The sequence below is a fragment of the Gossypium arboreum genome, chromosome 8, assembly GCF_025698485.1.
Source record: "Gossypium arboreum isolate Shixiya-1 chromosome 8, ASM2569848v2, whole genome shotgun sequence".
NCBI lineage: Eukaryota > Viridiplantae > Streptophyta > Magnoliopsida > Malvales > Malvaceae > Gossypium > Gossypium arboreum.
Window position 1 is genome coordinate 7107727 of NC_069077.1, and position 26056 is coordinate 7133782.

General features: G+C 30.4%; 5 protein-coding genes across 6 annotated transcripts; 4 read left to right on the plus strand and 1 right to left on the minus strand.

Annotated features, from left to right (window-relative positions):
* The first annotated feature begins 2098 nt into the window (after window positions 1–2098).
* On the plus strand, window positions 2099–4842 carry LOC108467501 (oleoyl-acyl carrier protein thioesterase 1, chloroplastic-like). Its single transcript, XM_017768131.2, has 7 exons — window positions 2099–2516; window positions 3078–3211; window positions 3291–3404; window positions 3670–3765; window positions 3963–4050; window positions 4121–4189; window positions 4295–4842. The coding sequence occupies exons 1-7, from the start codon at window positions 2175–2177 to the stop codon at window positions 4562–4564; spliced, it is 1113 nt and encodes a 370-aa protein (XP_017623620.1). The 5' UTR covers window positions 2099–2174; the 3' UTR covers window positions 4565–4842.
* A 3291-nt stretch (window positions 4843–8133) lies between these two features.
* LOC108467530 (oleoyl-acyl carrier protein thioesterase 1, chloroplastic-like) lies at window positions 8134–10762 on the plus strand. Of its 2 annotated transcripts, XM_053031577.1 has the most exons (7): window positions 8134–8482; window positions 9140–9273; window positions 9352–9465; window positions 9543–9638; window positions 9702–9789; window positions 9873–9941; window positions 10022–10762. In XM_053031577.1, exons 1-7 carry the CDS (start codon window positions 8153–8155, stop codon window positions 10304–10306), a joined length of 1116 nt encoding a protein of 371 aa, XP_052887537.1. In that variant the 5' UTR covers window positions 8134–8152; the 3' UTR covers window positions 10307–10762. The 2 variants fall into 2 exon arrangements, with proteins under 2 accessions (XP_052887537.1, XP_052887536.1); XM_053031576.1 differs by having other exon boundaries at window positions 9543–9789.
* On the minus strand, window positions 10474–12801 carry LOC108467531 (RPM1-interacting protein 4-like). The gene is made up of 4 exons (XM_017768178.2): window positions 12347–12801; window positions 11205–11759; window positions 10924–11118; window positions 10474–10837 (listed from the first exon to the last, which is right to left on the minus strand). Exons 1-4 carry the CDS (start codon window positions 12350–12352, stop codon window positions 10808–10810), a joined length of 786 nt encoding a protein of 261 aa, XP_017623667.1. The 5' UTR covers window positions 12353–12801; the 3' UTR covers window positions 10474–10807.
* A 4522-nt stretch (window positions 12802–17323) lies between these two features.
* LOC108469037 (uncharacterized) lies at window positions 17324–20760 on the plus strand. Its single transcript, XM_017769925.2, has 2 exons — window positions 17324–17775; window positions 20176–20760. The coding sequence occupies exons 1-2, from the start codon at window positions 17352–17354 to the stop codon at window positions 20538–20540; spliced, it is 789 nt and encodes a 262-aa protein (XP_017625414.2). The 5' UTR covers window positions 17324–17351; the 3' UTR covers window positions 20541–20760.
* Window positions 20761–20976: 216 nt separating this feature from the next.
* LOC108468747 (G-type lectin S-receptor-like serine/threonine-protein kinase At1g11410) lies at window positions 20977–21830 on the plus strand. Its single transcript, XM_017769604.1, has 3 exons — window positions 20977–20989; window positions 21125–21333; window positions 21600–21830. Exons 1-3 carry the CDS (start codon window positions 20977–20979, stop codon window positions 21828–21830), a joined length of 453 nt encoding a protein of 150 aa, XP_017625093.1.
* Window positions 21831–26056: the final 4226 nt, after the last annotated feature.

A 26056-nucleotide genomic window follows, 5' to 3' on the forward strand; every position in this document is an offset into this window, starting at 1 on the left:
CTATAATTAATCTACGATTGAAACAATTTAAAAGAATTTGTAGGATTTGACATTATTTTAATATATTAAAAAAGTAGAAAAATGTATTATTATTAATTTTGGTATTTAATATAGTATTTTGATATAATTTAAAATTACCAAAATGGTTTGAACTAATCCAAAATTAATTGAATCAAGTTTTGAATATTTTAATCTTTGATAATTTATTAATTTAATAACTGATCTAATTTTGAAGCTATAAAAATCAAAATCAAAATCAGTCAGAGATCACGTGTAAATTATTACAACTTTCGAAGCTAACAAACAATGCACGAAAAGACAAACGAAGCACGACTCACGACAAAATTATGACGCGCATCAAATCTTATATGCTATTTGTTTCCTATATTTCTCTTCTTAACTTATCACATTTTCACTCCAATTTTTTATTCTTATAATTTATTATGAATAAAAATTAAGTCATATTTTGGAATACTTTATTTAAAATAATTAAATTTTTAAAAAATTCACAGTTACATTTTTTGACATTTTGTTAAAGATTGTGGTCCCGAGCTGCAATTCTAATGTGTGGCTCGTAAATTTTAAGATCTGTCTAGGTTTTAGATTAATAGATTTAGCTTTTAATGATCTGAGTAAGAGTATTAGTGATGTTTGTGAATGAGAATATTAATTAAAATGTTTAATTTTTAAGTATTGTAGTTTTTTTTTTATAATTTACATATATTTTATGTTAATTTTTTTATTTTTATGAATTTATTTTAAATTTTTTTAAATTATTTGTTGACGTGACATATAAGACAAATGATGTGTATGTTAACATGATGCATATCAACTCTCGTTCAAGTTGTCATGCCAACAACATTAAAAATTAATGTTTAACTCAAAAGATAAGAGTCAATTTAACAGAAAATATAAATAGAAAGATTAAATTTATTATTATATTGATTTTATTTTGTAGTTATTTGGACATTTGTAATTATATTATAATTGTATTTGTAATAGTAATAACTTGGAAGAAAACTAAAAGTAAAAAGTAAAAATATAGTTTTGGTTCCATCTTATTTTTAGTAAAATTGTGATTCAAAGATAAGCTGTTTTTAGGAGGAGTAAATATTTAATCAATAGATAGCAACTTGGGTTCATAGTTTTGATGAGTAAAAGTAGAGTTTTAATCTTTATATTGTATTTTAATTTGATATAATTTTAATTTTAATTTTATAATATTATTAATTAATTTAAATAATTAATACGTAATTTTTTCTTGTAAGTATAATTTTTATCCTAAAGAGTATTTAAAAAATCATTTCAACAGTTTAATCCAATTAATTAAAGACAATAATTAATGGAGAAAATAGCTTTTAAATTATGCCAAATTTAAAATTTTAGCCTAAAAGAGACTAATACCATAATTTAGCCAAATAAAACATATAATAATTGTTGAACATGAATTACGTGTGACAAATGGTAATGTCGTAATTTATGTGCAAATCCAGTGTCAGTTGTAAACAAACCACTGGCTTATATCCTCGTCAGTTCACCACACGGTTCCCGGTCCGATAAAGTCCAAATAACAAATGGGTAAATTCCACTACAAGTGACTACACTATTAGTAAATTTACGTTTTAGTTACTTAACTTTAAAAAGTTATACAATGGTCACTAAACTATTCAAAACTTATCATTTAAATAACTGAGCTATTAAAATCGTTATTTTTTTGCTTTTATTCTTATCATTTCCACTAATTAAAAGCTATTTTTCCCTTCTCTTTTATAGTTTAATTTTTTTATAAAATAGCTTTGAACATTATGAATTTATGAATCAAAATCTAAACAGTTTTCTTCTCTAATCTCCATCATTGATCGTTAGATCAACTTAAATCTAAGATATATTCTTCTACTTGTCAATAGGTATTGATCCACCATACTTATCGTTTGGAGCTCACTAGCCGAACTTTTTCTAAAAACAACTTAACAGTCCAATAACTTAAATAAAAATTTCAAATAATTTTGTGATCATTTTGTAATTTTTTGAAATTAAGTGATCAAAATATAAACATACTAATAGTTTAGTGACCTTGAGTGAAATTTACCCTAAATAAAATAAAATAAAATAAATCTGAAGCTAAAAGGTCTCTACCGTGTTGCCAAAAAAGCAAAACCGAGAGAGACGGAGAGATGTTGAAGTTTTCTTATTGCAATGCGACGGACCTTAATCAAGCCTTGGTTCAATGTAGATTCGCGGGGTCATTTGGTCCACTCTCTTCTCGCCGGCGTAGCCCACGCGCCGTCGTCTCCTGCTCTCGCTCCAACCTGACGCCCATTCAAGCTGTTCTGTCGTGTCAGCAACAGGTCGGGTCAGATCCGGTGGAATCTGAGTTGGGGAGTTTGGCTGACCGGCTCCGGTTAGGTGGGTTGACTGAAGATGGGTTGTCTTATAAAGAGAAGTTTATTATTAGGTGTTATGAGGTGGGGATTAACAAAACTGCCACTATTGAAACCATTGCTAATCTCTTGCAGGTAATCCTTTCTTTTATTTACAAAGTCTGGTTTTTGGATTATTTTTATATATTTGCATGCAATTAGAGATTCATTTGTAAGTTTCAATTTTGGGGATTAGCGATTTGGGATTTTGAGGCTTTTGGGTATGCTATGTTACCTTTATTTATTTACATGCCATTGCCAATATTTGAACTTTTTATACTTAGGAATGCTTATTGCTTCGAGTCGAGTGGTAAAGAGTTTAATAACGGTTCCAGTTCGAGTCATAGAGAATAGCACCGGAAGAGCTTTATCCCGTTTAGGGGTCTGATTTGATTTTGATTTTAATCGAAGTTCAATATGGCTATCCGATAGACTTCGTTCTTGGAAAATGTTTTTACAATTCATAAAGCAAAAGAAATCCGAATCCAAATTTTTGAATACTTGTTTCTGGCCTTTAATGGTGGGGGTTTCCATATATATAGTGTGTTACCTGCACATTGTCTGTTTAATCTATTTATACCTTGGTGAAAAGTGCAGCTGTGTGTAATGAATGAAACCTTACCAGATTTTCATATATATATATATGCATGCATGCAGGAGGTTGGAGGTAACCATGCTCAAAATGTTGGATTTTCAAGAGATGGGTTTGCTACCAGTCCCACTATGCGAAAATTGCATCTCATATGGGTGACCGCACGCATGCATATTGAAGTATACAAGTACCCTGCTTGGTGGGCATTTTTTACCTTAACTTACACAACATTTATTCAGGTTTTCCATTGGCAGTTAGGTGTTGGTTTTGTGGTGTAGGAGTGACGTGATCGAAATAGAAACGTGGTGCCAAAACGAGGGAAGAATCGGAACCAGAAGGGATTGGATCCTAAAGGATGTCGCTACTGGTGAAGTTATAGGAAGAGCTACAAGGTTCATCTTTAGCCCCTTTTTTGCCTTTTCTCTGCATATTAGAAGATTTATAACATGAAAAGACTAATGCTTTTGCCCATCTATGTAAGTACGGTTCTTGTCTGGCATATTACGTACATCCAATTTAAGGTCTATATCACGAATGCCATTTTGAATTTTGTTCTCATCTGTCTTATATCTGTGCTGATCAGGAATCGATGTGTGCTTCTATATTTCTTAGGATTAGATGTATTTTGAAACTTAATCTCATACGGTATGATTTCAGCAAGTGGGTGATGATGAACGAGGACACGAGACGGTTGCAGAAAGTTAGCGATGATGTCAAAGAAGAATATCTTGTCTTCTGTCCACGAGAACCTCGGTATGTGTTTTCCCTGTCCCATAGGACTAAATTTTGTCACTTTTTATTGTGTATCTTTAGTTTCATAAGAACCTTGGTAAGTGTTTTCCCTGGGCTGGAGCTTGTATGAGTTTCATTAGTGTGACATTACATTTTCCCTGTTCTCATTTATGCTATTTGTTTTGAGCAATATATCGATTCTCCTGTGGTGTTTACAGATTAGCCTTTCCGGAGGAGAACAATAAGAGTTTGAAAAAAATTTCTAAATTAGAAGATCCTGTTCAGTATTCCAGGCTAGGACTTATGGTAAGTTTTCCTGATTTATCTAATAAATGTGTATTCGTTGAAAGTCTAATGTTCATTTAAAATTTCGCAGCCAAGACGAGCGGATCTTGATATGAACCAGCATGTCAATAACGTAACCTACATTGGATGGGTTCTCGAGGTCAGTGAAAACGACATTCTAAAATTCTTCCTTTCCCTAGACTTTCAATGGTTCAAAACTGCGTCGACTTTTATAAGCTAACAATTATGCGTGTCTGTACGGCAGAGCATGCCAGAAGAGATCATTGACACGCATGAATTGCAAACTATAACTTTGGATTACCGACGGGAATGCCAACGAGATGATGTTGTTGATTCGCTTACTGGTCCAGAACTAGCGGAGGGTTCCGAAATTCACGGAACAAATGGATCTGCAACTGCAATTACAAGAGAAGACGATCTCGACTGCCATCAGTTTTTGCATCTCTTGAGATTGTCTAGTGATGGGCAGGAAATAAACCGAGGCCGTACCGAATGGAGAAAAAAACGTACTTGATGAGGCTGCTGAGTCTCCGAGTTCAGTCGATAAATCGCATGGGGCTCATACCATTAATTATAAATTCTGGACTGTGAATTAAATATATTTTTTTAAAAAAAAACAGAATTGTGGTCTGCTATTTTGCCCTATTTGAAAAATCTTTGAACTTTAGATTTTTGGATCGAGTTTGAAAGACAATTAAATTAGGTCAGGTTTTGAATAATATCTTTCACAAATTGAGCTGGGTCGGTTTGAAATTATTGTTTTAATGGTAAAACTAATTTTTTTTATCTAAATTGAATTACAAAAGTATTGTTATAATTGTTTTAAGTAGGGGTTAGCATTCGATCGAATCAAATTAAAAATTTTTGAGTTAATTGAGTTTTCGAATTTTATTTTATCATCCTAACTTTATTTGAAATTTTCTCGAATCGAGTCGAATGAGATGGAATTCGAATCAAATCGAATCGAATATAATTGTTTGAGTTAAGTTTTAAAAAAATGACTAGCGTTATTTATTTTATGTAATTTTAAAAAAATAATTTTCTTTAAAGTTTTTAAATATGATCATACAACAAAAATTAAAGTAAATAAGTAAATAAATACAAGCAACACAATATTAACTCAAATAAACAACATTAGTCTAAAAAATAACAAAAAAATACAACAATATTATTATAAAAAACATAAGTAAAAGTTAAAATAAACAGCATGAGTCAAGTAAACAACAAAATTATAATAAATAAAAAACATAAGCAAAAGTCTAAAATACAATAGAAAACTACACCACTCCAAAAAAAAAAAAAAAAAAAATACAACAAAACTTTAATGGAAATGGGGGTTTGAATAGAGAGTTTAATTTTAGGGTTTCATAAAAAAAACAGAATATGGAGAGAATAAGAAAAATAATTAGAATTGGCTGGCATGGGGGTTTGAATTGATTTAGCGGAGGAATAGGCCAATTGGGTTTTGGGAAAACAATTTCTAGGTAAACGGGCTTGGGGTTGGGGTGGAAAAATGAGGTAAAATAAAATATTTGGGCTTAGGGTAATTGGGTTTGGGTTTATTAATTAGTAAAAGTTTAAAATTTAAAAAAAAATTAAAAATATAGTTTATATTCGGTTTATTCGAATTATTCGAGTTATTCGAATTTGAGAATTTAACTCGATTCGAACTTGAAATTTGAAAAAAAATTCGAGTTGATTCGATTAATTCGATTAACTCGATTAACTCGATTCGAATAATTTGAAATTCCAATTTTTTTTCGATTTTTTCGAATCAAACTGAATTTTGCTCACCCCTAGTTTTAAGTAATGAATATGGGTCATTGGGTCAGCTTTTATTTATTTATTTATTTATGTTTGTTTATTATTTTTGGAGCAAAATTCAATTTGATTCAAAAAAATAAAAAAAAATATTAAATTTTGAGTTAATCGAATCAAGTTATTTAATTTTGAACCAATTTGAATAAGTAATTCGACTTTCGAGCTTGAGTTGAATTTTACAATTTGAATAACTCGATTAATTCAAATAATGATTAGTGTAGATATTTCTTTAGTCCTCGTTAATTTTAAAAATAAGCAAATTAGTTCCTCTTGACAAAAATTATATAAAAAAGGTCAAAATAATTTTTAAAATTTAAAATATTTATAAAAATTTTAAAAATATATTTTTAAAATAATTTTAAAGAATATATAAAGAAACTTTTAAATTTTATATATTTAATTTTTTAATTAACTCAAACAATTTCACTTAATTTGACTCGAATTAAATTTTATTTCACTCTGCTCAATTTGAAAAATTTTCAAATTGAGTTAAGATGACAAAATAGGGCTTGTCAACTTGATTGGCTTGAAATTTTTTCACCCAATTCTGTATGGCACTCACTCCTAATTTATTTCATTTTAGTATAGGTAAAATACAACCAATGTCACTTATGTTTTTGGTTATTTAATTTTAAAAAGTTACAAACGATCATTAGATTTGAGTATTTTTTATTTAAATTATTGAATTGTTAAGGTTTTCTTTAAAGTCCAATTAATGAGTTCTGAGTGATGATTCAACAATCGATACAATGAATTAATATTCATCAATGAAAAAATATATATATATTAAATTCAAGTCGATAGGATAATTAATGTTAAATATTAGAAAAAAATTGTTTAAATTTTAGTTCAAAAGTTCGTGACAATGCCAATAAAAGAAACCATACAATGGTTTTAGCAGATTGGGGATTTAAATGAAAATTTTTGAATTACTATTTTATAATTTTAAAGTTGAATGATTAAAACGTAAATTCACTAATAATATATTATTTAATATATTAAAATGGAGAAATAAATTGGTATTTAATATAATATTAATTTTAAAATTACAAAAATACAAAATCAATCACGTGTAACTTCAGACCACTTTATTCTAACAAACAAAGCACGAAAAAAAACGAATCACGACAAAACTATGACTACGTGAATCAAATCTTATATTTTATTCCTTCACAATATTATTACATAATGATTTGATAATCTTATTTATAGTGTTAGTAGTTAGATTAAATAATTAATTTTTTAATTTTTAATTATATATTAACGTTGATTTAAAAAAATCATTATTCATCTTAAAATATTAATGCCAGTATAATGAGTTAGAATGGGGCATTTTAGTTTGGCTGCTTTTGATCGTTTTAATTAATTATATTATAAAAGTTAATATACTAATTATGATTTTATTTTTTAAAATTTATTATTCAATTCGATCTTAAAAAATTGGACTTGTCCCTAATTAAATACTGAATTTAAATTATATAATATGTTTGATATATTAATTAAAATTAAGTATAAAATATAATTAAATTATTTGATAAATATAAATTTTATTATTTTAAAAAGTGTATTTTAAAATTAATTGAATATATTCTTTATTAATTGATAAGCAACTCACTATTTACTTATATATTTTTATATTTTTCATAAAAAATTCTATCATGTGATTTCTTATTTTAGATTATTTAATAATTATTAAAATTAAATCGTTAAAATATTAATTTTAATTAATTTAATTTTGTCAATAACCCATCAAATATGGCTTAAATTTTAAATTTTAGCATATGGGAGAGACTAACATCATAATTTTGCCAAAACTAATAATAATTGTTTCATGAACATGGATTATGTGTGACAAATGGTAATGCCGTAATTTATATGCAATCCCAATGTCAATTATAAACCACTGACTAGATCCCCTAGTCCCATAAGTATCAAATAAATAAGGTTAAAATATGCCATAGGTTTTGTACTCTTCATAAATTAATAATTTAATCTTTATACTTTTATTTTTCTGAATTTAGTCCATCTAGTATCAAAAAAAACTCGATAGCAATATAACTAAGAAAATGTTGTAATAAACATGAATTTAACAAATTAATTTTATCTCTTTTGTTAATAATTGAACCTAACTTTTGAAATTTGAAAAATAAATTAACTAAATTTCTAAAAATAAAAGTATATAGACTAAATTTTAAATTTATAAAGAGTACAAGAGCTTGCTAATAATATAAAATGAAACTAAAAGGTCTCTACTTTGTTGGGAAAAAGCAAAGCGAGAGAGATGTTGAAGTTTCCTTATTGTAATGTGACGGACCTAAATCAGGCCTTGGCTCAATGTAGGTTTGTGGGTTTACTTGGCCCACTTGCTTCTCGTCGGCAGAGCCCACGCGCAGTAGTCTCCTGCTCTCCCTCCTCCTCGGAATTCAGCCTGACGCCGGTTCAAGCCGTTATGTCGTGCCAGCAACAGGTCGGGTCGAGTTTGGTTAACCGGCTCCGGTTGGGTGGATTGACGGAAGATGGGCTCTCTTATAAAGAAAAGTTTATTATTAGAGGTTTTGAGGTTGGGATTAACAAAATTGCCACTATTGAAACCATTGCTAATTTATTGCAGGTATCCATTTATTTTCCTTTTTCCTTTTACAAAGTCCGGTTTCGATAAGGTTTTTAGAATTAAATCAGTAGTTGAACCAATTAGATCATTAATTAAATAAATTTTTAGTCCAATTTAATCGATTTGTACTGGTTTACGGGTCAATCGGCCCAACATGTTGTTCCCAATCAATACCAAGTTGAGAAGAAAAAAAAAACTCATATACCAAATTAAATAGTAAAATAAAATACAGGTATCATATGATATGATATGTTAACCCTAAATGAAACCCTACCACATTTTCATATATATATATTTTCCTTTTGGTTAATATTGGCCATAATTACCTACACTCTTCAAACAATTTGAAAGTTAATCATTGTACTTTTATTTTTAAGAATCTAGTCTCTCTACTTTTCAGGTTTTAAAATTTAGGTCTAATTATTAATATTGTTAAAATTATTTTATTAAATTCAAGTTTATTGCAACATTATTTTTTTAGTTACATGGTTATCAAGTGAAATATTGAAATATTAACAATTGAACTTGAATTTTGAAATCTTAAAAGTAAAGGGTCTAAATTCGTGAAAATAAAAGTATAAAGACTAAATTCTGAATTTGTGAAGAGTACTAGAACCTATGACATTTTATTTTATTTTTTCTTTTTATGAATTGCAGGAGGTTGGAAGTAACCATGCTCAAAGTGTTGGATTTTCAACAGATGGGTTCGGTACCACTCCTACCATGAGAAAATTGCATCTCATATGGGTGACTGCTCGCATGCACATTGAAGTATACAAGTACCCTGCTTGGTACCCATCTTTATATAAACTTAACCGTCATTTCTTCATGTTCTCGGTTCACGGTTTGACGTCGGTTTTGTGCTGTAGGAGGGATGTGATCGAAATTGAAACATGGTCTCAAAATGAGGGAAGAATCGGAACCCGAAGGGATTGGATCCTAAACGAAGTCGCTACTGGTGAAGTTATCGGCAGAGCTACGAGGTTCATCTCCAGCCCCTCTTTTCCCTTTTCTTTGCACATTAGAAGATTTATAACATGAAATCAATCTCACATGGCAGCAAATGGGTGATGATGAACCAGGACACGAGACGGATGCAAAAAGTTAGTGATGATGTCAAGGAAGAATATCTTGTCTTCTGTCCACGAGAACCTCGGTACGCGTTTTCCTTTGACTTGGAAATTGTATCGTATCATTTGTGTGACGCTCATGTTTACAGATTAGCGTTTTCGGAGAAGAACAATAAGAGTTTGAAAAGGATTGCTAAATTAGAAGATCCTGTTCGGTATTCCAAGCTAGGACTTAAGGTAAGATCTCAACATGACGAGCCGAACAATAATAACTGTGTATTCGTTGTCGGAAGTCTTAATGTTCCTTTAAAATTTCGCAGCCGAGACGAGCTGATCTTGACATGAACCAGCATGTCAATAATGTAACCTATATCGGATGGGTTCTCGAGGTCAGTGAAGACAAAATTTTCAATGTCCAAAACTGATTTGGTTTTTGTAAGCTAACGATGATGCATGTCTGTACGGCCAGAGCATACCGAAAGAGATTATCGACACGCATGAACTGCAAGCTATCACATTGTTTTACCGACGGGAATGCCAACAGTACGATGTGGTTGATTCACTTACCGGTCTGGAACTAACAGAGGGTTCCAAAACGGTATCAGTGGGAACAAATGGGTCTGCAACTGCGACTGCAACTACAAGAGCAGATGATCACGATTGTCATCGGTTTTTGCATCTCTTGAGATTGTCCAGTGATGGGCGGGAAATAAGCCGAGGTCGTACCGAATGGAGAAAGAAACCCACTAGATGAGGTTGCCGAGCCTTTGAGTTGCTGAAATGGAGAATACTTTTTATCCTAATCTACATGTAATAAATAAAAACTCAGGCTAGCAGATCGATTGAACCGAAAAACAGTTAAAATCAGTTCCAACTAATAAAAAACTGAATTAAACTAGCAAAACACAAGTTACATACACATTTCTTCAAAATATTTGTTAATTATTTAACTACATTCAATGCTTATTTTACATTAAATTGAACATGGAGAACCACCAGACACTAAACTTAGATTTTAAGACCTAAACACTAGTTGCACTCTATGTTTACCCAAGTGCCGGATAATAACATAACGAACGAAAAAAGGAAGTTTGATACCGATAATATAACCGAGAAAGAAAAAGGTTCACCAAATAGAATACAGTGTTTATCATCAAAGAGAAAAGGCACACAAGTAGATATAATAAACCTCGCTTTGACAGAGATTACTCTGTTTCGAAGGAGCCTTCGATGTATTTACAGTATTCGACTGGACTCATTTTCGGCACCATGGAAGGCAGCAACTCTGTAGGAAAAAAGTGTATGCAAGAAATGAATATATAATAAGATTCGTAGAAACGCGGTATTTGGACAGGTTCCTGAACAATGTACCTTAGCGTTGCTGTTAGCTTGTTTCCGGTTCCGAGTGGTACGGTATGGAGATTGCTCACCTGGCATGCCTGGTGTCTTGCCCCCATTGTTCCTCTCTTCTCGCACCTTATTGAAAATGTGAGTATAACCATCGGCTGATGCCGGGTTATTCTCGTCCCAATCGCCGAATTTCGGAACAGCAGCACTTTCATCAGGCTAATGTATTGGAAATCAGTCCATTAGCAACAAGTTTTAAGACAACAACAAGGTTTAAATGAAATGACATGGAGAAGAGAAATTACACTTTCATCGCCTCGAGTATTCGGCCTCATCTTGGATCTCCCGGGAGTGCCGTGGCTATTATCATACGAAGTCTTTGCTTCATATGCAGGTGATGCCATGGTACCTCTCCCTGTGACCCGAGCCTGGTGATGGAGTGGTGATTTCTCTATGCTGTTTTCAGATCCAACCTTTGGTCTCGTACCTTGTCTAGGAGCCTCACGACCATAACGTGTAGGTGTACTGTCCCCCAAAGCTCTACGGTTGACATTGTCATGGCGTACCGGAGAGTCGGAGTACTGTTTGAAGTCAACTTCATCCCTGCTCCTTCCACGCTCATGTCCCCTTCTAACAGGTCCATCTCCTACCAGTTCATTTGCTTCCGGATTCGTTCTCGAAGCCGGAGGAGCTTTATTTGGAGCCACATAATCACGATGCAAGTCCGGATTCTCTTGGGGATCATTCGGATTCACAATCTTCCCTCCGGTTCGACCCTTACGAGCCTTGTCAAAATAAGCTGTGTAAGGAACATCTTCTTCACCCTCCCAATTGCCAAACTTGGGTACATGAGATCGTTGCTAAAACCGAAACCGAAATCAAAACCGAAATGACAACTCAATGATTGTTCATAAATTAGGTGAAAAAAGAGGATTAAATAAAGAGAAAAGAGATAACATATAATGTGTTACAAATACCCAAAACCCTATATTCAAATTAGTTTTGGATGAACACTCTTAAGAAGATGGAACTTAAATAACTCACTGTCTCCAACTTTTTTTCTTTCAATCAATTTATTCCACATTATTTTATGGTTTGAGTTTTATTTGCATTATTAAACTAAAAAAACCCATAAAATTGTGTAAGGCAATTTGATCCATAAGAGAAGAATACAATATATACCCAGATCAGAATATTCACATACAAGTGATGCGCAAGTTCATTCAACCAATTAAAAAGCAAGACGATAAAAGACAAGAAACTCAAACAATCTTAAGTTCGTATCTCCAAATCAATAGATCATATAATAAAGAACTAAAACAAGAGTTTTTGATAAAATGAATTCCATAATTCTCAGCTTATTTAAAATTTTCTCGGGAAACAAACAGAAAAGTACTGTAAACTAAACCAAAACACAATAAAGATTAAAAATAAAAAAATAACTTACTGCCATTTCTTTCTCTCTCAGCAAACTTGAGAAAGACTATCCAGAATTCCCAATAAAAAGAAGCTACTTTTTTATCAAATAATTTTTTTAAGAACCCTTCAAATGAAATTCAAAGATAGCTAAAGAAAGAGAGAGAATTTAGAGATTTAAAAAAAAAAGGAGAGAAAGAGGGTTATCAACCGTTGACCCACGCCATTGATAAAGTTTGACCTTTCATTCTCTTCTCTTTTTTCTTTTTTCTTTTTTCTTTTTTCTTTTTTCTTTTTTTTTTTTTATCTCTCTGTAATAAAAATCTCTGTTCCTTCTCAGTTTCAGATGTCTCTCAAAAACCCAAACCGTAGGCAAAGTTTTCTATCCTTCCACACCAATGCATTAACGTCTTCATCTAAATTTATGCTGTCGTTGGGGAGTGGAAGGAGTCATTTTTGGTGCTGGAAGTAGCAAGAGTTTAAAAAGGCTCGGCTTTGCTGGCTAAACTGTTAAAAAGGAGTCCAAAATTTAACGCCGTTTAATTCTATTGGCGGCTGACTTGTCAACTTGTCTTAAAAACTTGACAGTTTGTCTGTCTTTCTCCATGTTTATTAATATCAATTATGTTGCCAACTAGGTTGTTCTTTGGATTTTAAGCAATCTTTTATGATCTTTATACATTAGTTGATTAATTAAAAATTAATAAATTATTTAAAAAATAAAAAACCAGCTTAATTGGTTTAATCTTTTTTTTTTTTTTGGTTTTTATCGAATCCAAGTTGGTTGTTTAAAGGTTTGTTCGATTCCTTTATCCGGATTTACGAACTATCTAATTTTCCATTCAATTGATTGGTTTAATTTTAATAACATTACTTTAAAAGTTTATAATATTATACTTTTAGTAAATTTAAAATTTAGTTTTATATTTTTAATTTTAAGAATTTAATTTTCTACTTTTTAGATGTTAAAATTCAAGTTTAACTTTTAATAATGTTAAAATTATTTTCTTAAATTCATATTCATTACAACGTCATTTTTGTGGTTACATTGCTACTAAATAAGTATTATTTTTTTATTTCATAATGTTATACCAATAAATTTAACAAATTTTTTAATATTTTAATAATTAAATTTGAATTTATAAATCTAAAATGTTGAGAGATTAAATTCTTCAAAATAAAAGTATAAAAACTAAATTTTAAATTTTTGAAGTGTATAAGGATCTATGACATATTTCAAACCTCAAAGTAATTTATATTTAAGTTAAATCATGTGTGTCCTTTCCAATTTGATATGCTTTTCATTAAATTGATTTTAACTATAATTGATGGAACATGTATTATTTATAATTTGTAATTATAATGTACAAATTCTTTTGTAAAATTGAATGCCGATGATAATAATATAAAACGATCACGTAGAAACTATTTTGGGAAAAAAAAGCACAGGTAAAAGAGAAAAAAATTCACTAATATTGAAATTCTAATCATACAATAGGAGTTCCGGCTACTTGTGCAATCAATGCTAAATAGAAGAAGAGTAGTTTTATACGGATTTTACTTCTACGGCCCTAGACCTTCCCCCCCACAGATTCCCTATTTTGCCACTCTATTTTATTTCTTTAACAGGAATTTGGGTCACACACCTCTTACATATTTAAAAACAATCTATATTATTATTTAAGCTCTTGACTAAGAGAATGTCACCCTCAATCGGATTACCAACTCAGTTAGAAAGTTATAGGAATGTTATTCCGTAATTAAAATAAGTAATACTATCCGATGGTGTTTTAATATTTTCACTTAAAAAAACTAATAAAAATATGCATATAGTAGGATTTGAATTCAGTCAATTGCATTAATAAAACCTTTTAACTTACCAATTAGTTAACACCTTTTTAATATATTTATACATTTTAATTTTATTATGCATATTTTATTACCTTTATCAGTTCGAGTTGGTGTAATAAGTTAATTCGACATTAACTCAAAATTGATGACAACATTATATAAACAATTTTTTATTATTTTAATAATGTATATATTTAGAGAATTATTATTAATTAATTTTAAATGACATATTTTATTATTTATTGGATGTGATTTTTAGCGTATATTTATAATTTAAATTTCTTATTTTCACTAGAATAGGGTGTAATAAAATTTTTAATATTAATAAATATTTTAATATAATATTATAATTTTTATCTGTTTGTCGGCTGCTGTTCTTTAGACAGCCCTTCAATTATTGACTCTTTTCAAAATATCTATTTTAATAAAAAATTAATTAATCCGTTAATAAAAATCACATTAATTTAATGGTGAAATTGTTTTGGAAATTCCACATTCGAGTTTCAACCTATATAATTTATAATTTTATTTTGGTATAATTTTGAACATATTTCAATTATCAATAAGATTGTATTTTGTGGTAGTTAATTTTAGTGATTATAGTTATAATTTTAAAAATTTCAAGATTTTTAATTATTTTTTATTTTAACGTATTTTTTCTGTTGATAAAAATAATATATATATTTTAAATATTAGTTTACTTAAAAAAAGGAGATATTCTAAAGGGAAAAAAGCACATGTTCTCCACTTCTAGATTATTTTATGGATAATGTTCTTTCTTCTGGAAATAAATATGATTGTTTGATTTACAGAGTATATTTGTATACCATAATTTTGTGGCTTTTTCAAGAGATTCCAAATTATCATTATTATTTTGAATGCTTTGCTGATTAAATTATTATCAACTTTAAACGCAAATAAATAAATGCCACTATACATTTTCTAATCATAGAATATCAAATCTATTGGTGGATAAATAATAAAATTTTGAGTTTGGGGCTGCGGTGTGGTACGGCGCGTTTAGTTTACTTTTTGTCTCACGCTACAGTATTGTTACAGTATCTAATCTCACCGTCACCGTTGTTTTTACATTAACCATAAGTGAACGCACCGCCCATCCAAACTCACCCTACATCTATTAATTTTTTTTTAGTATTTACCTTTAAAATTAATTTGAAAATTAATTTGGGTTTCTGGTTGAAAGATGCAATCAGTTGGCCCCTCAATCCAAAAATAATAATCAATTAAATATTTTAAATTGTCATTTCTATTAAAGCTCCTGATGTGTACCGTTAAGTGTTAACATGGCAAGTGACGTGGTGGGTGACATGATAAGTGAAGTAACAATTGAGATGAAAATTTTGATAATGTGGCAGCTGACGTGTAAAAATATTAACATAGATGACTTAATTATTTTTTAACTTTTACGGAGTTTAATTGATTTGTAGGGATTATAAAAAATTCTCAAAATTTATAAAAAATATTGAAATCTGTTAGAAATTCTAGTAAATTATATAAAATAATTAAAATGAAAATTTTAAATTTATTATAAAAATTATCTAAAATTTTATTAAAATATTATAAAAATTGGAAATTTATAGAAAATCTATAAAAAGAATTAAATATCATAAAGTTTTAAAAATATATATATAAACTATCAAATGTTATAAAAATTATTAACATGTTATGAAAAAAAGAAAATATTAAATAAATATTATAAAATTTATAAATTATAGAAAATTATATAAAATAATTTAAATGATAAAAATCTACAAAATTAATAAAAAAGTTATAAAACTTACTAAAAGTATATCAAGTTATAAAATTTTAAAAATTATATATAAGAAAATTATAAAAATTTGTGTTGTTTTGAAAGTTTGGATTAGATTTTAAGTGGGTCTAATTTTTAGTCCAAATTCATTTCTAATTATTTAAGAAATTATATATTTTTTAAATTTATTGATCTACGTTTTTTTTTTAGAGGGAAAAGCTTTCAGCCACGTTAATTGAAAACACGTTTTCACTAAAAATTGATAACTTAGCTATTTTAGATAGGTTGTTAAGTGTTAATGCTTTTATCATCGAGTATCAAATTTGATTTCTTTTCTAATCATATTTGTAATTTTGTTTTCAAGTTGCTTTATGCTTTTTTTAAATATTTTTAATTAATATTTTTGAAACATTAGCTTTTCTGGTTAGATAGCTAGATAATTATGATTTCATAATTGAGTCTTAAGTTTAATTCATTTTATAAGCATTTTAACATGTATTTTTATTTCATGTTGTTTCTTATATATGTAATATTTATTTTTCAATCCATATCATGAGTAGTAAATTTACATATTATATATTTTTGTATGTGTATTTGAAACAATTATTTGAAATATTTTACATGTAAAAATATTTGAAATACCATACCCACAATGTATATAAAAAATAATGATATTTGAAATAATTATTTGATTTTATAATATTAAAAATAACCATTCCCTGTAATATAGGTAAAAAATAAATATTTGACATATAAAGAAAAATATATCTAAAAGATTAGTTGACATTTTAAAAAATAATTACATATTTATTATTTAATTTTATAAATAAAAGACTTATTAATTAAAAATAAAAAATTTGAAAACAATATATTCATTAATTATAAATATTAATTAATTTTTTAAAACAATCTGATATACAAAAAACATATTAAAATATTTATAAAAGGAATTGAACTTAAAGTTTAAGGACGAAGTCATAATTATGTAGTCATCTAACAAAAGAGTTAATGTATTAAAATATTAATTAAAAAGAGAGCTTAAAACAACATGAAATAAAATAAAAAGTACAAATTTGAGTAGAAGAGAAATCAAACTTGACAAATACTAACATTTAACCACTTGAATAAAAAAATTAAACTGTCTTTAGTGAAAATATGTATTGTAAGATGCGATTTCAACTGACGTAACTAAAAACATATATTATAAAACTCATTTTTCTTTCTCTCTTCAAAAACGAGATAAATCGATAAATTTTTAAAAAATCAATCTATTTTCTAAAAAACATTTCCGACATATTTCTAAACGTTAACAGAATAATTAGACCCAATATATGATAATTATCTAGACTTTTAGGCTTCCAATGTCCTGTCTCTCATTAAAAGAAAAAGTGCCAACACTGCCTTACCATAATTTATGCTTAAACCAAAGAAAAAATTGGCTCCTTTTCATGTTTCTTTTTTGCCCTTTTTCACCTTAAAAATAGCAAAGTCCATTATATTAATTAATAATTCAGCTTGTCAAAACAATCAAGTCCTCTTTTTTTTCGTGGAGATGATTCAGTTATTGTTTTTGGTTCTTTTTGCTGAAGGTGTAATGGCATTCCTTTTATTGGTAAAGATTGGTCCTTTAAGAGAGCTTGTTATAAAGAGCTTAGATCAGTTAAAAATGGGGAAAGGTCCTGCAACTGTGAAAACCATTGCTGGCACCATGTCTGCAATCCTTTTATCAAGTTTTATGAGCATTTTAAAGATCCAAAACAAAGGTGCTAAGCTTGGTACTATGTCACCTATGGATCAAGTTCTTTGGAGAACTCACTTGCTTGAAGCTTCACTCATTGGTATGCCTTTTTTGCTCCCCTTTATATTAGTATTTCAGCTGAATTCTAGGTTTTTCTTTTCGCGCCGGGGGGGGGGGACATTACCCATATTCAATTTACTTGTGTGTTGTATGAATTTCTTGGAATTTAGATTGGTTTAGCAAAAGATTATTTAGTGTTTTTCATTTTCCCGCTAAAATGTAGTTTGTTAGTTACAAATAGGCAAAAACACTCCAAGAATAGGATTCAGATTGCATTTTGCCCCATTTACTTAAAAAATAGGTAAATTAGTACTTGTAAGCTTTGATTAAAGAGCAAATTAGTCATTTCTAGTAAAAAATTCATCAAGTTCTACCATTAAAAACTGGTTTTGCTGATAGAATAACCAAACAATTATACATGACATGCTATGTATTCCTCATTTTGATGTATAGGGACCAATTTTTAATAGTAGAAATGGATGGAATTTTTAACAAAAGGACCAATTTGCTCTTTGATCTATGTATGGGGACTAATTTGCCCATTTTTGGAGAGGAGGCGGCAAAATGCAATCTGACTTCTAGTACAAGTGTCTTGATGGTACTTTTATCCAGTCCATTGATATTCATAATGAAAGGAAAAGTAGCTTGGTCAAAAGGGCTAGAAATGATTGCATATCAGTCGATTAAAGGTAGTAAATGATGGTTACTGGTGGTGCATTACTGCATTCTTTTAACAAGTGTTAAATTCGGGTGTGAGTGTCAAATAGGGCTGTATGTCTAGCTAGGGTATGTTTAATTTTAAAGGCTTTTTATGTTTAATTTTAAAAGCTTTTTCCTATATTTGGAGGATATGGATATGTGTCAAACATAGATACTAAAGGATAAATGAAGAATTGGAACAACAATATATGTTCCTTCCGTTTTTCCTGTGTGACTCGCATCGACATACATGTATTTCCATACCAAGAATATCTTGGTGGATCTTTTCATTCATTCGCTGTTTCTGGTGGACGGTTAGATGTCATAGATCTAACACAATCATCTATTAGCACATTCTAGAATAACACAAGAGACACGTCTAACATTGCTGCTTTTGTGTTTTTGTTCTCCGTGTAGTGTTCGGAAATAGTCAACTTAAATAAGCTTATGTATATGTAACCAAACTGACTGGACTATTCTCGCTATGAACTGTAACATCGTCTTGTGACTTACTCTTATATGTCTTGTAATGAACTCCTTTGGTTAAAATTAAACAGTACAAAGCTATATTACCATGCAATGCATTTGGTTCAAGGTGTTTGCTGTCAAGGATTTGAAAACATTTCTTTCAAATTTAACGCTTTTTTGCTTGAATGGATGCAACTTTTCGCTGAAAAAGTGCGTATAATGTGAATTATACGAGGAATATTGTATTGATTAGCGAGTGGTCAACTGTTAGCATATCAAGGTGTTATGCGCCTTGGCGTAGGATCTAGTCACAGGTCTAGACGAGAAAGAATTCTTGCTTCGACCTATGGTTACTCAAAAGGCAGATTCGTCCTTGACTGAACCCCCTCTCAAAATAACGTTTCTTTTGATAGAATAATTGCTTACCTCTTTATTTCATATTGACAGCCTTTTATAGACTGTTAATGACAAAGGAAAGAGTCCTAATTGACATAAAATAGAATTCCTAACTTAGAGTTTATGAAGGAAATAAAAACCTAATATAATAGATAAGTAAAACTAAAACTCTTAGTAAAACCTGATATATAATAAATAAATAAAACTAAAAACTCCTATTGCAATTAAAGTGTCCATATCACAAGGTTTTGTGGTACATATGGTAAACCAAACCTACTCATCTTTATATTTCACAAGATGGGTGCTTTGTTTGCTTGAATAGGAAGTAATAAAGATCGAACGATGCTTGTTTTCAGTTCATTTCTTTGCAATAGTCATATGCTACGTATGGTAAACAAACAAGTTCATGTGTATCTTTCGCTTGTGTATAGAACTGATAAGTTTTTCAGGGTGCAGCTAGTGATAAGATGATTAGTATTTTTTATTAAATTGTGAGTTTGTGGTCAAATTTCCTTCCCAGTTGTCACTCTTTTACTTTGGAAGCGATATCCTCTTTAATTTATATCAGGGGGAAATGTGATCAACTGCTGAAGGTGTCTGGTTGTTCCGATTATTTTCATTGTTTTAAGGTCTTTGATGATGCCTTGGTTTCTCGTTTCTTTTACCATTCTTTAGCTCCAGTCTGAGCAGTCAAATGATGCCGGTGCATCACCTTTCATGACTTCGTGGTATTACTTATCAATTTACGGCATTGCTATATATTTCTCTGTTATTGCTTGACCTGAAAGTAACGAGAATTACTTAGCCATTGGTATTAGCTTCATATGTAATATTGAGTAGATCCTCCGTATTTGACTGTTTGAACTTGTTCTTGTAGGTTTCACCCTATTCCTTGGGTTCATAATTGATCGTATTCACCATTACATTAAAAAACTTATCAGGTTGAGGAGTAGAGTCGGATCTTCAACAGAGGAAGTCCAACGTCTTCATGAAGAGAGAAAGCAGCTTAAAGAGAAGGATGATAAAGCGTCCTTGGAGATTAAGAAACTGAAAGAAGAAATTTCAACTCTATCAAAAAATTTGAAAAACCTAAAGTCTGAATCCGAAGAGAAAGACAGAAAGATCGAAACTGCCGAAGCACATGTTGCCTCCCTCCAAAAACAATCGGCTGATTTACTACTCGAGTACGACCGGTTATTAGAAGATAACCAAAATCTTCAGAATCAAGGAAACAAGAGTTGAGGGAAATTCCGAAGTGACTCGAAAAGAACCATGTACTGACCTTGTCTGAACACATGTCAACAGAGATTAGAGTGTTGCAATTATCAAAAAGCAAAATTCTGTAAAATACGATGACTAATCTGTTTTTCGAGAAAAGTAAATGGATTATAGATGTTGAGATTCAAATCCAGGCACATTACAAATGTGATTTAATTTGATTTGGTGTTGTTTAAATGATCAATCGGGTTTTACCTATCGCATGCACAAAGTGACACCATTATACCTGATGGATTGATCGGGTTTGAAGACTCCCTTGTTTCGGCTAATGGAAGATTCAGGTTAGATTTTGTATGTTTTGTTGATTCCGATAACAATGATATTAAGGTACAACCAAGCTGGCACGGTGTGGGTGGCTAACTGAGCCAGTCCAGTTTATGGTCGCAGTGGGAATTTCACAATGGATGGAGATGGTTTGTTGATGATTATGCACGACTGTGGAATCCAATCGTCGTGAATCCCGGTTGAGCTTTGAGAAGCTCATCGGCTACCTTAGAAGATGATGGGAATGTTGTTGTGACGGAGTTGAATCCTGACTGTTCCAGCAGGGAATCCTTTAGGAAAGCTTTGGTTTCCCTACGGACTCATTGCTGCGTGGAATGAAGCTAGAGGAGAACTTCCAAAATGGTTGAAAATGGACACTTCTTCCCTAAGTAGCCTAACACGTAACTTAGTCGCTGCTCTTGCAGCTTTTTCTCTTGCATGGGGTAAAAATGGCAGTGGCATTGATCAACTAATCGCAAGACGCTGCAGAGAGGTGTTTTGGACTAGCGGCGCCTTGAACATGAATGATCAATGCTTCAAAAACATTGTATGGTTGACGTCTCCTTTCACAGCTTCTCAAAAGCTACGTTTCGAATGAGAATGAGAGCTATTTCAGCTATTCGGTTTTAAATGGGGCTATGTCAAGTTGGCATTTGAAACCGGAAGGGAGATTGTCCGATACCAATAAACCAGCCTTTTTGCCTGGTGCTACATGCAACATGGTTCCCGGTTGTCGACTTACAAAAACGGTTTTATTAGGGGAAATTGCCCGATGACGAAGAAATAGCAGTGAACAGGCTGTTGAGGAGTTCAGGACAAGGACTTGTCGAGTTCAAGAACAAGCTCGTTCTTATTGCTAAACTTCAGCATATGAATCTTGTTAGACTTTTGGGTTGTTGCGTTAAAGCTGGTGAAGAGATGCTGATCTACAAATACATGCCGAACAAAAGCTTGGACTTCTTTCTATTCAGTTCGTTAGTACTTTCTTAGATTTATAGTTGATGCACGGACACTGTATTACTGTAATACATTTCCAAAAAATTAAGATTTAAGTGTAACGTGCATCTGTCATAGATCCAACTAAGAGAGAGCAATTGAATTGGAAGTCACGGTTTAACATCATTGAAAGGATTGTTCGAGGACTTCTTTATTTTTATTGACACTCGAGATTACGTGTCATTCATATAAATTTAAAAGTCATGGCGAGAATTTTTGGGTGAAATTAATCCGAAGCTAATACGAATAGAGTTGTTGGAACATAATAAGTAAATACTAATTACATATGTCACTTTTGATTTGTATTTTTTAAAAAGAAAAAAGTGCTAAAAACAGTTTTTAATTCCATCAATTATAATGGTTATATGTCACCAGAGTATGTCACCAAAAGATCAATTGGGTTATTTTTCAACCTGATTGTCTCATAAATTTAGTTGGGATGTGTTAGTTTTGTTTTATCTCCAAAATTTAAAATTAAATCATATAATTTGTAGGGTTACTTTCATTTAAATTGATATTAAAATTTTAAAACATTTTAATTGAGTGTTTAAACTATTAATATTGTATCGCTTATATCATTTCGTCAACCTAATTGTTAGTTTATATGCTAAATGCTATTTCGAGTTTCATATAGAATATATTTAATATACATAGATCAAATTATAAATACGTGTATACTTATTATATGAACAACTTGATTTGGATTAGACATATATAAAAGTGTCAATAAATTTTTTCTTTAAAAGGCTATTTTTTAACCCTAGGTCACATCTAAACTGTCCATACAATAATTACATGTCTCTACAATTTGATCCATTTATTTAAATATGCTTCATGTTAAATTTAAATTACTATTTAATGCCCAAATTAATGGTTAAGCTAACCTAAATAATTCGATACTAATATTTTAAAGATTAAATTAGAATGTTATTGAAGTTCAAGGACTAGTTTAAAACTTGAGCATAGTTTTAGGACTTTTGAGATGATTAACCCTTTTCACAAAGTTTTATGATTTTCAAGCTTAAGTCCCATTACTTTTGATTTGCAGGCTTGGGAGTTTTGGAAAAGTGGAAGAAGCTTCGAGCTACTTGATGACTCTGCCGTAGGCGACGGAGATTCGAGACCTCAAGCATTGAAATGCATCCATGTGGGTCTTTTATGGGTGCAAGCGTCCGTAACAGAGAGACCAACCATGTCGGATGTGGTTACTATGATTGGAAACGAAATCATGTCACTCCCGACTTCGAAACAAAGTTCATATTCATGTCATCACAATTCAAAGATCATTTGTTTAAAGATGAACAAGGAAGTAGTTCAATCCGTACATGAATAACAATTTCAGACATGCAACCTCGGTGAATATAAAAGCTTGTTCTTGTTACCCATAGAGATTTCAAGTTATGCCCTTTTTTAGGGATAAATATTAAAACTATACATGAATTTTGATTTAATGTACAACGTCATACATGAACTTTAATTTTGTGCTATTTTATACATAAAATTTTGATTTGATTCAATTTTACAAAATAACCGACAACATAATTAAATTAGCACCATTATATATTGATATATTGCATATGTAAATAATTATATTAACCGAATATGAAAATAAATGTATGTATTCATTTTTTTCAAATGTGCACAATAGAATCAAAATCAAAGTTTAATATATACATATGAACCACAATTCAAATTTCATGTCTATAATTACACCAACATTAAAGCTCATATCTCAAATTACATATTAAACTAAAATTCATATATATAAATTTAATATTTATCTCGTTCTTTTAGAATATAATTGTCGATGCTACTAGTTATTAATTTTAAAATTATATATATAAAAATATAAAATAATAAAATAATAAAGGAACAAAAAAAAAGAAGAAGAAGAGAAAAGTTCACTTAGAGATGCAGTGCAAGAAAGAACTTCTACCTCCACACATTTTTTATGTGTTCTAACAATTTTTATATATCGATTGAGTTTTAATTCGATTGGTATGGGTATTATTGTTAATGCAAGAGAAAATGAGTTCGAGTACACTGAAGCACATTTTTCTCTTATTTATAGGTTGGGGAGGGTGTGATATCCCGAATTAGGGCCTAATCGGAATAGTGGTTTCAGGACCAAAAATCTGAGATAAAAATAATTATTTTATGATTATTTTGAGGTCTATGATATGAGTTCATGATTGTGTGAAAATTTCGTGAATAAATTCTATGCATAAAGTGCTTAATTTGAAGTTAGGGACTAAATTGAATAAGTTACAAAACTTGCATTCTAGAAGTTTCTAGTATGAAATTGCTTTGAAATATTAATTAGGAGGTTTTAAATAGAAATTTGACCAATTTCTAAGTTTATGGACAAAAATTGGACATGGATGAAATTTTTGAAAGTTTAATAAGGAAGGGCATTTTGGTCATTTTGATATTAAATGAAATAAAATGGGAAAAATAACACAAAAATGATCATCTTCTCCATAAGTTGCTGCCAAATTTTTCTCTCCACATAGCTAGGGTTTCAACACTTTTAAGCCTTGATTGTAAGTGATTTCTATGCCCGGTTTTAATGTTCTTTACATTTTTTAAATCCTCGTAGCTCAGTTTACCTGTTTCTACCAATATTTTGAGCTAGGGTTTATATTTAAAAATTTATCCATGAATGATATGCATGAATTTTGATGTTTTATGGTAGAATATGAAGCTTGAGATTGTGTTAAACAACTTTTGCTAAGTGATTTTACGTAAAAACGACTAAAATGACATAATCGGTAAAAATACCTAATGTTCATAAGTACATGTTAGAGTGAGAATTGGATGTTTCTGTAGAAGGGAAAAATGATCAGCATATCATAAAACATAAGAAAATAGGATGAAGTTTAATTTACGAGATTTGGGGCAAAAGTGTAAATATGTGAAAGTTTAGGGGCAAAATTGTAATTTTTCCAAAATATGATTTTGGGTTGATTTGAATAATATGAGTCCTAATTAGGCTATATTTGAAATGATAGAGCAAGGAAAATTGAAATTCGGGCAAAAATGGCAAAATACCAAGTTGTGGACAAAATGGTAAAAATGACCATTTTCGCATACGAGGTAAGTTCATATGTAAATATTGTAATATAACCGTTATTTTAAATCATTTAATGCTATTTATACGACATTATGGTTGTTATCATGCACTTCTATGCTTTGTGGTCATTGTTGGACAACATGCAAAAATTTTATGAATTATGTGAAAAATGTGAAAGACTACCGAAGTATCGTCATTGGTATTCCAAGGAGAATGGTAAAGGAGTATGAACGAGGAAAGTTCCGTTGAACCTTAGGAATAGATTAGGATATTTGGGCATCCGAACTCGTTGAGTTGAGTCCGAGTTCACTTATGGATGTGAACGTCCGAACTCGTTGAGTTGAGTCCGAGTTCGCTTATGGGCGGGTTACATGGTATAGCTTGGCTACATATGTGGCACTTATGTGCAAACTTTCCATGTATCCGAGTTATATTCCGATGTGTTCAACGGGTAAACTTCTAGTGAAATGGAAGAATACTCAAGATGCAAGTGACGTATTGGTAAGTGTTGTGGAATGGGCACTTTGGACAGGTATGTACTTAACCCTCGGGTTGAGACTTGATACGACAACAATAATGTAGTAAGACGATGAATGATGAATAGAAATGTGATATATGTTTTGGTGATATTATGTTAATGTTGGTTAGTATAATTGCTTTGCTAAGTTATTTGTTATTTGCATGTGAACTTACTAAGCATTTATGCTTACTTCTTCCCTTCCATTCCTTGTAGTTTTGACAAGCCGGTTTGGAGATCAGAACGGTCGGAGGCACGCTCACACTAGCAACGGACCATCTCAGTATGGTGGCTTGCATATTTTGGGAATATGGCATGTATAGCATTATAATCCTTTTGTGTATATAATCTTATGATATAGCTCATGGATGGCATGGAAATGTTTGAGAATGATTAGCTATTGGAGTGGCTAATCGAGATTATATTTGATAACACGTATGCTTTCTGTGCTAACCAATCTATGGAAATCCATAAAATGGTGAAATTGGCTATAAAACAGAATCACACAGCAGCAGTGATGTGAGTTTGAAAAATCACTAAAAATAGTAGAGATAGAATTAGATGATTAATAAAATATATAATTGAAGCTTAATGAATCTATTTTCATTTGGAAGAAACAAAATAGGTAAA

Coding starts and splice junctions, on each gene's coding strand:
- LOC108467530 (XM_053031576.1), top strand. CDS start 8,153: ATGTTGAAGTTTCCTTATTGTAATGTGACGGACCTAAATCAGGCCTTG. Junction 9,274..9,351: donor GTATACAAGTACCCTGCTTG/GTACCCATCTTT, acceptor TTTGTGCTGTAG/GAGGGATGTGATCGAAATTG. Junction 9,942..10,021: donor ATATCGGATGGGTTCTCGAG/GTCAGTGAAGAC, acceptor CTGTACGGCCAG/AGCATACCGAAAGAGATTAT.
- LOC108469037 (XM_017769925.2), top strand. CDS start 17,352: ATGCTTAAACCAAAGAAAAAATTGGCTCCTTTTCATGTTTCTTTTTTG. Junction 17,776..20,175: donor GCTTGAAGCTTCACTCATTG/GTATGCCTTTTT, acceptor TTGTTCTTGTAG/GTTTCACCCTATTCCTTGGG.
- LOC108468747 (XM_017769604.1), top strand. Junction 21,334..21,599: donor TCGCAAGACGCTGCAGAGAG/GTGTTTTGGACT, acceptor CGGTTTTATTAG/GGGAAATTGCCCGATGACGA.
- LOC108467501 (XM_017768131.2), top strand. CDS start 2,175: ATGTTGAAGTTTTCTTATTGCAATGCGACGGACCTTAATCAAGCCTTG. Junction 3,405..3,669: donor GTTATAGGAAGAGCTACAAG/GTTCATCTTTAG, acceptor GTATGATTTCAG/CAAGTGGGTGATGATGAACG. Junction 4,051..4,120: donor ATTCCAGGCTAGGACTTATG/GTAAGTTTTCCT, acceptor AAAATTTCGCAG/CCAAGACGAGCGGATCTTGA.
- LOC108467531 (XM_017768178.2), bottom strand. Junction 11,119..11,204: donor ATACTCGAGGCGATGAAAGT/GTAATTTCTCTT, acceptor CCAATACATTAG/CCTGATGAAAGTGCTGCTGT. Junction 10,838..10,923: donor AAGCTAACAGCAACGCTAAG/GTACATTGTTCA, acceptor TTTTTCCTACAG/AGTTGCTGCCTTCCATGGTG.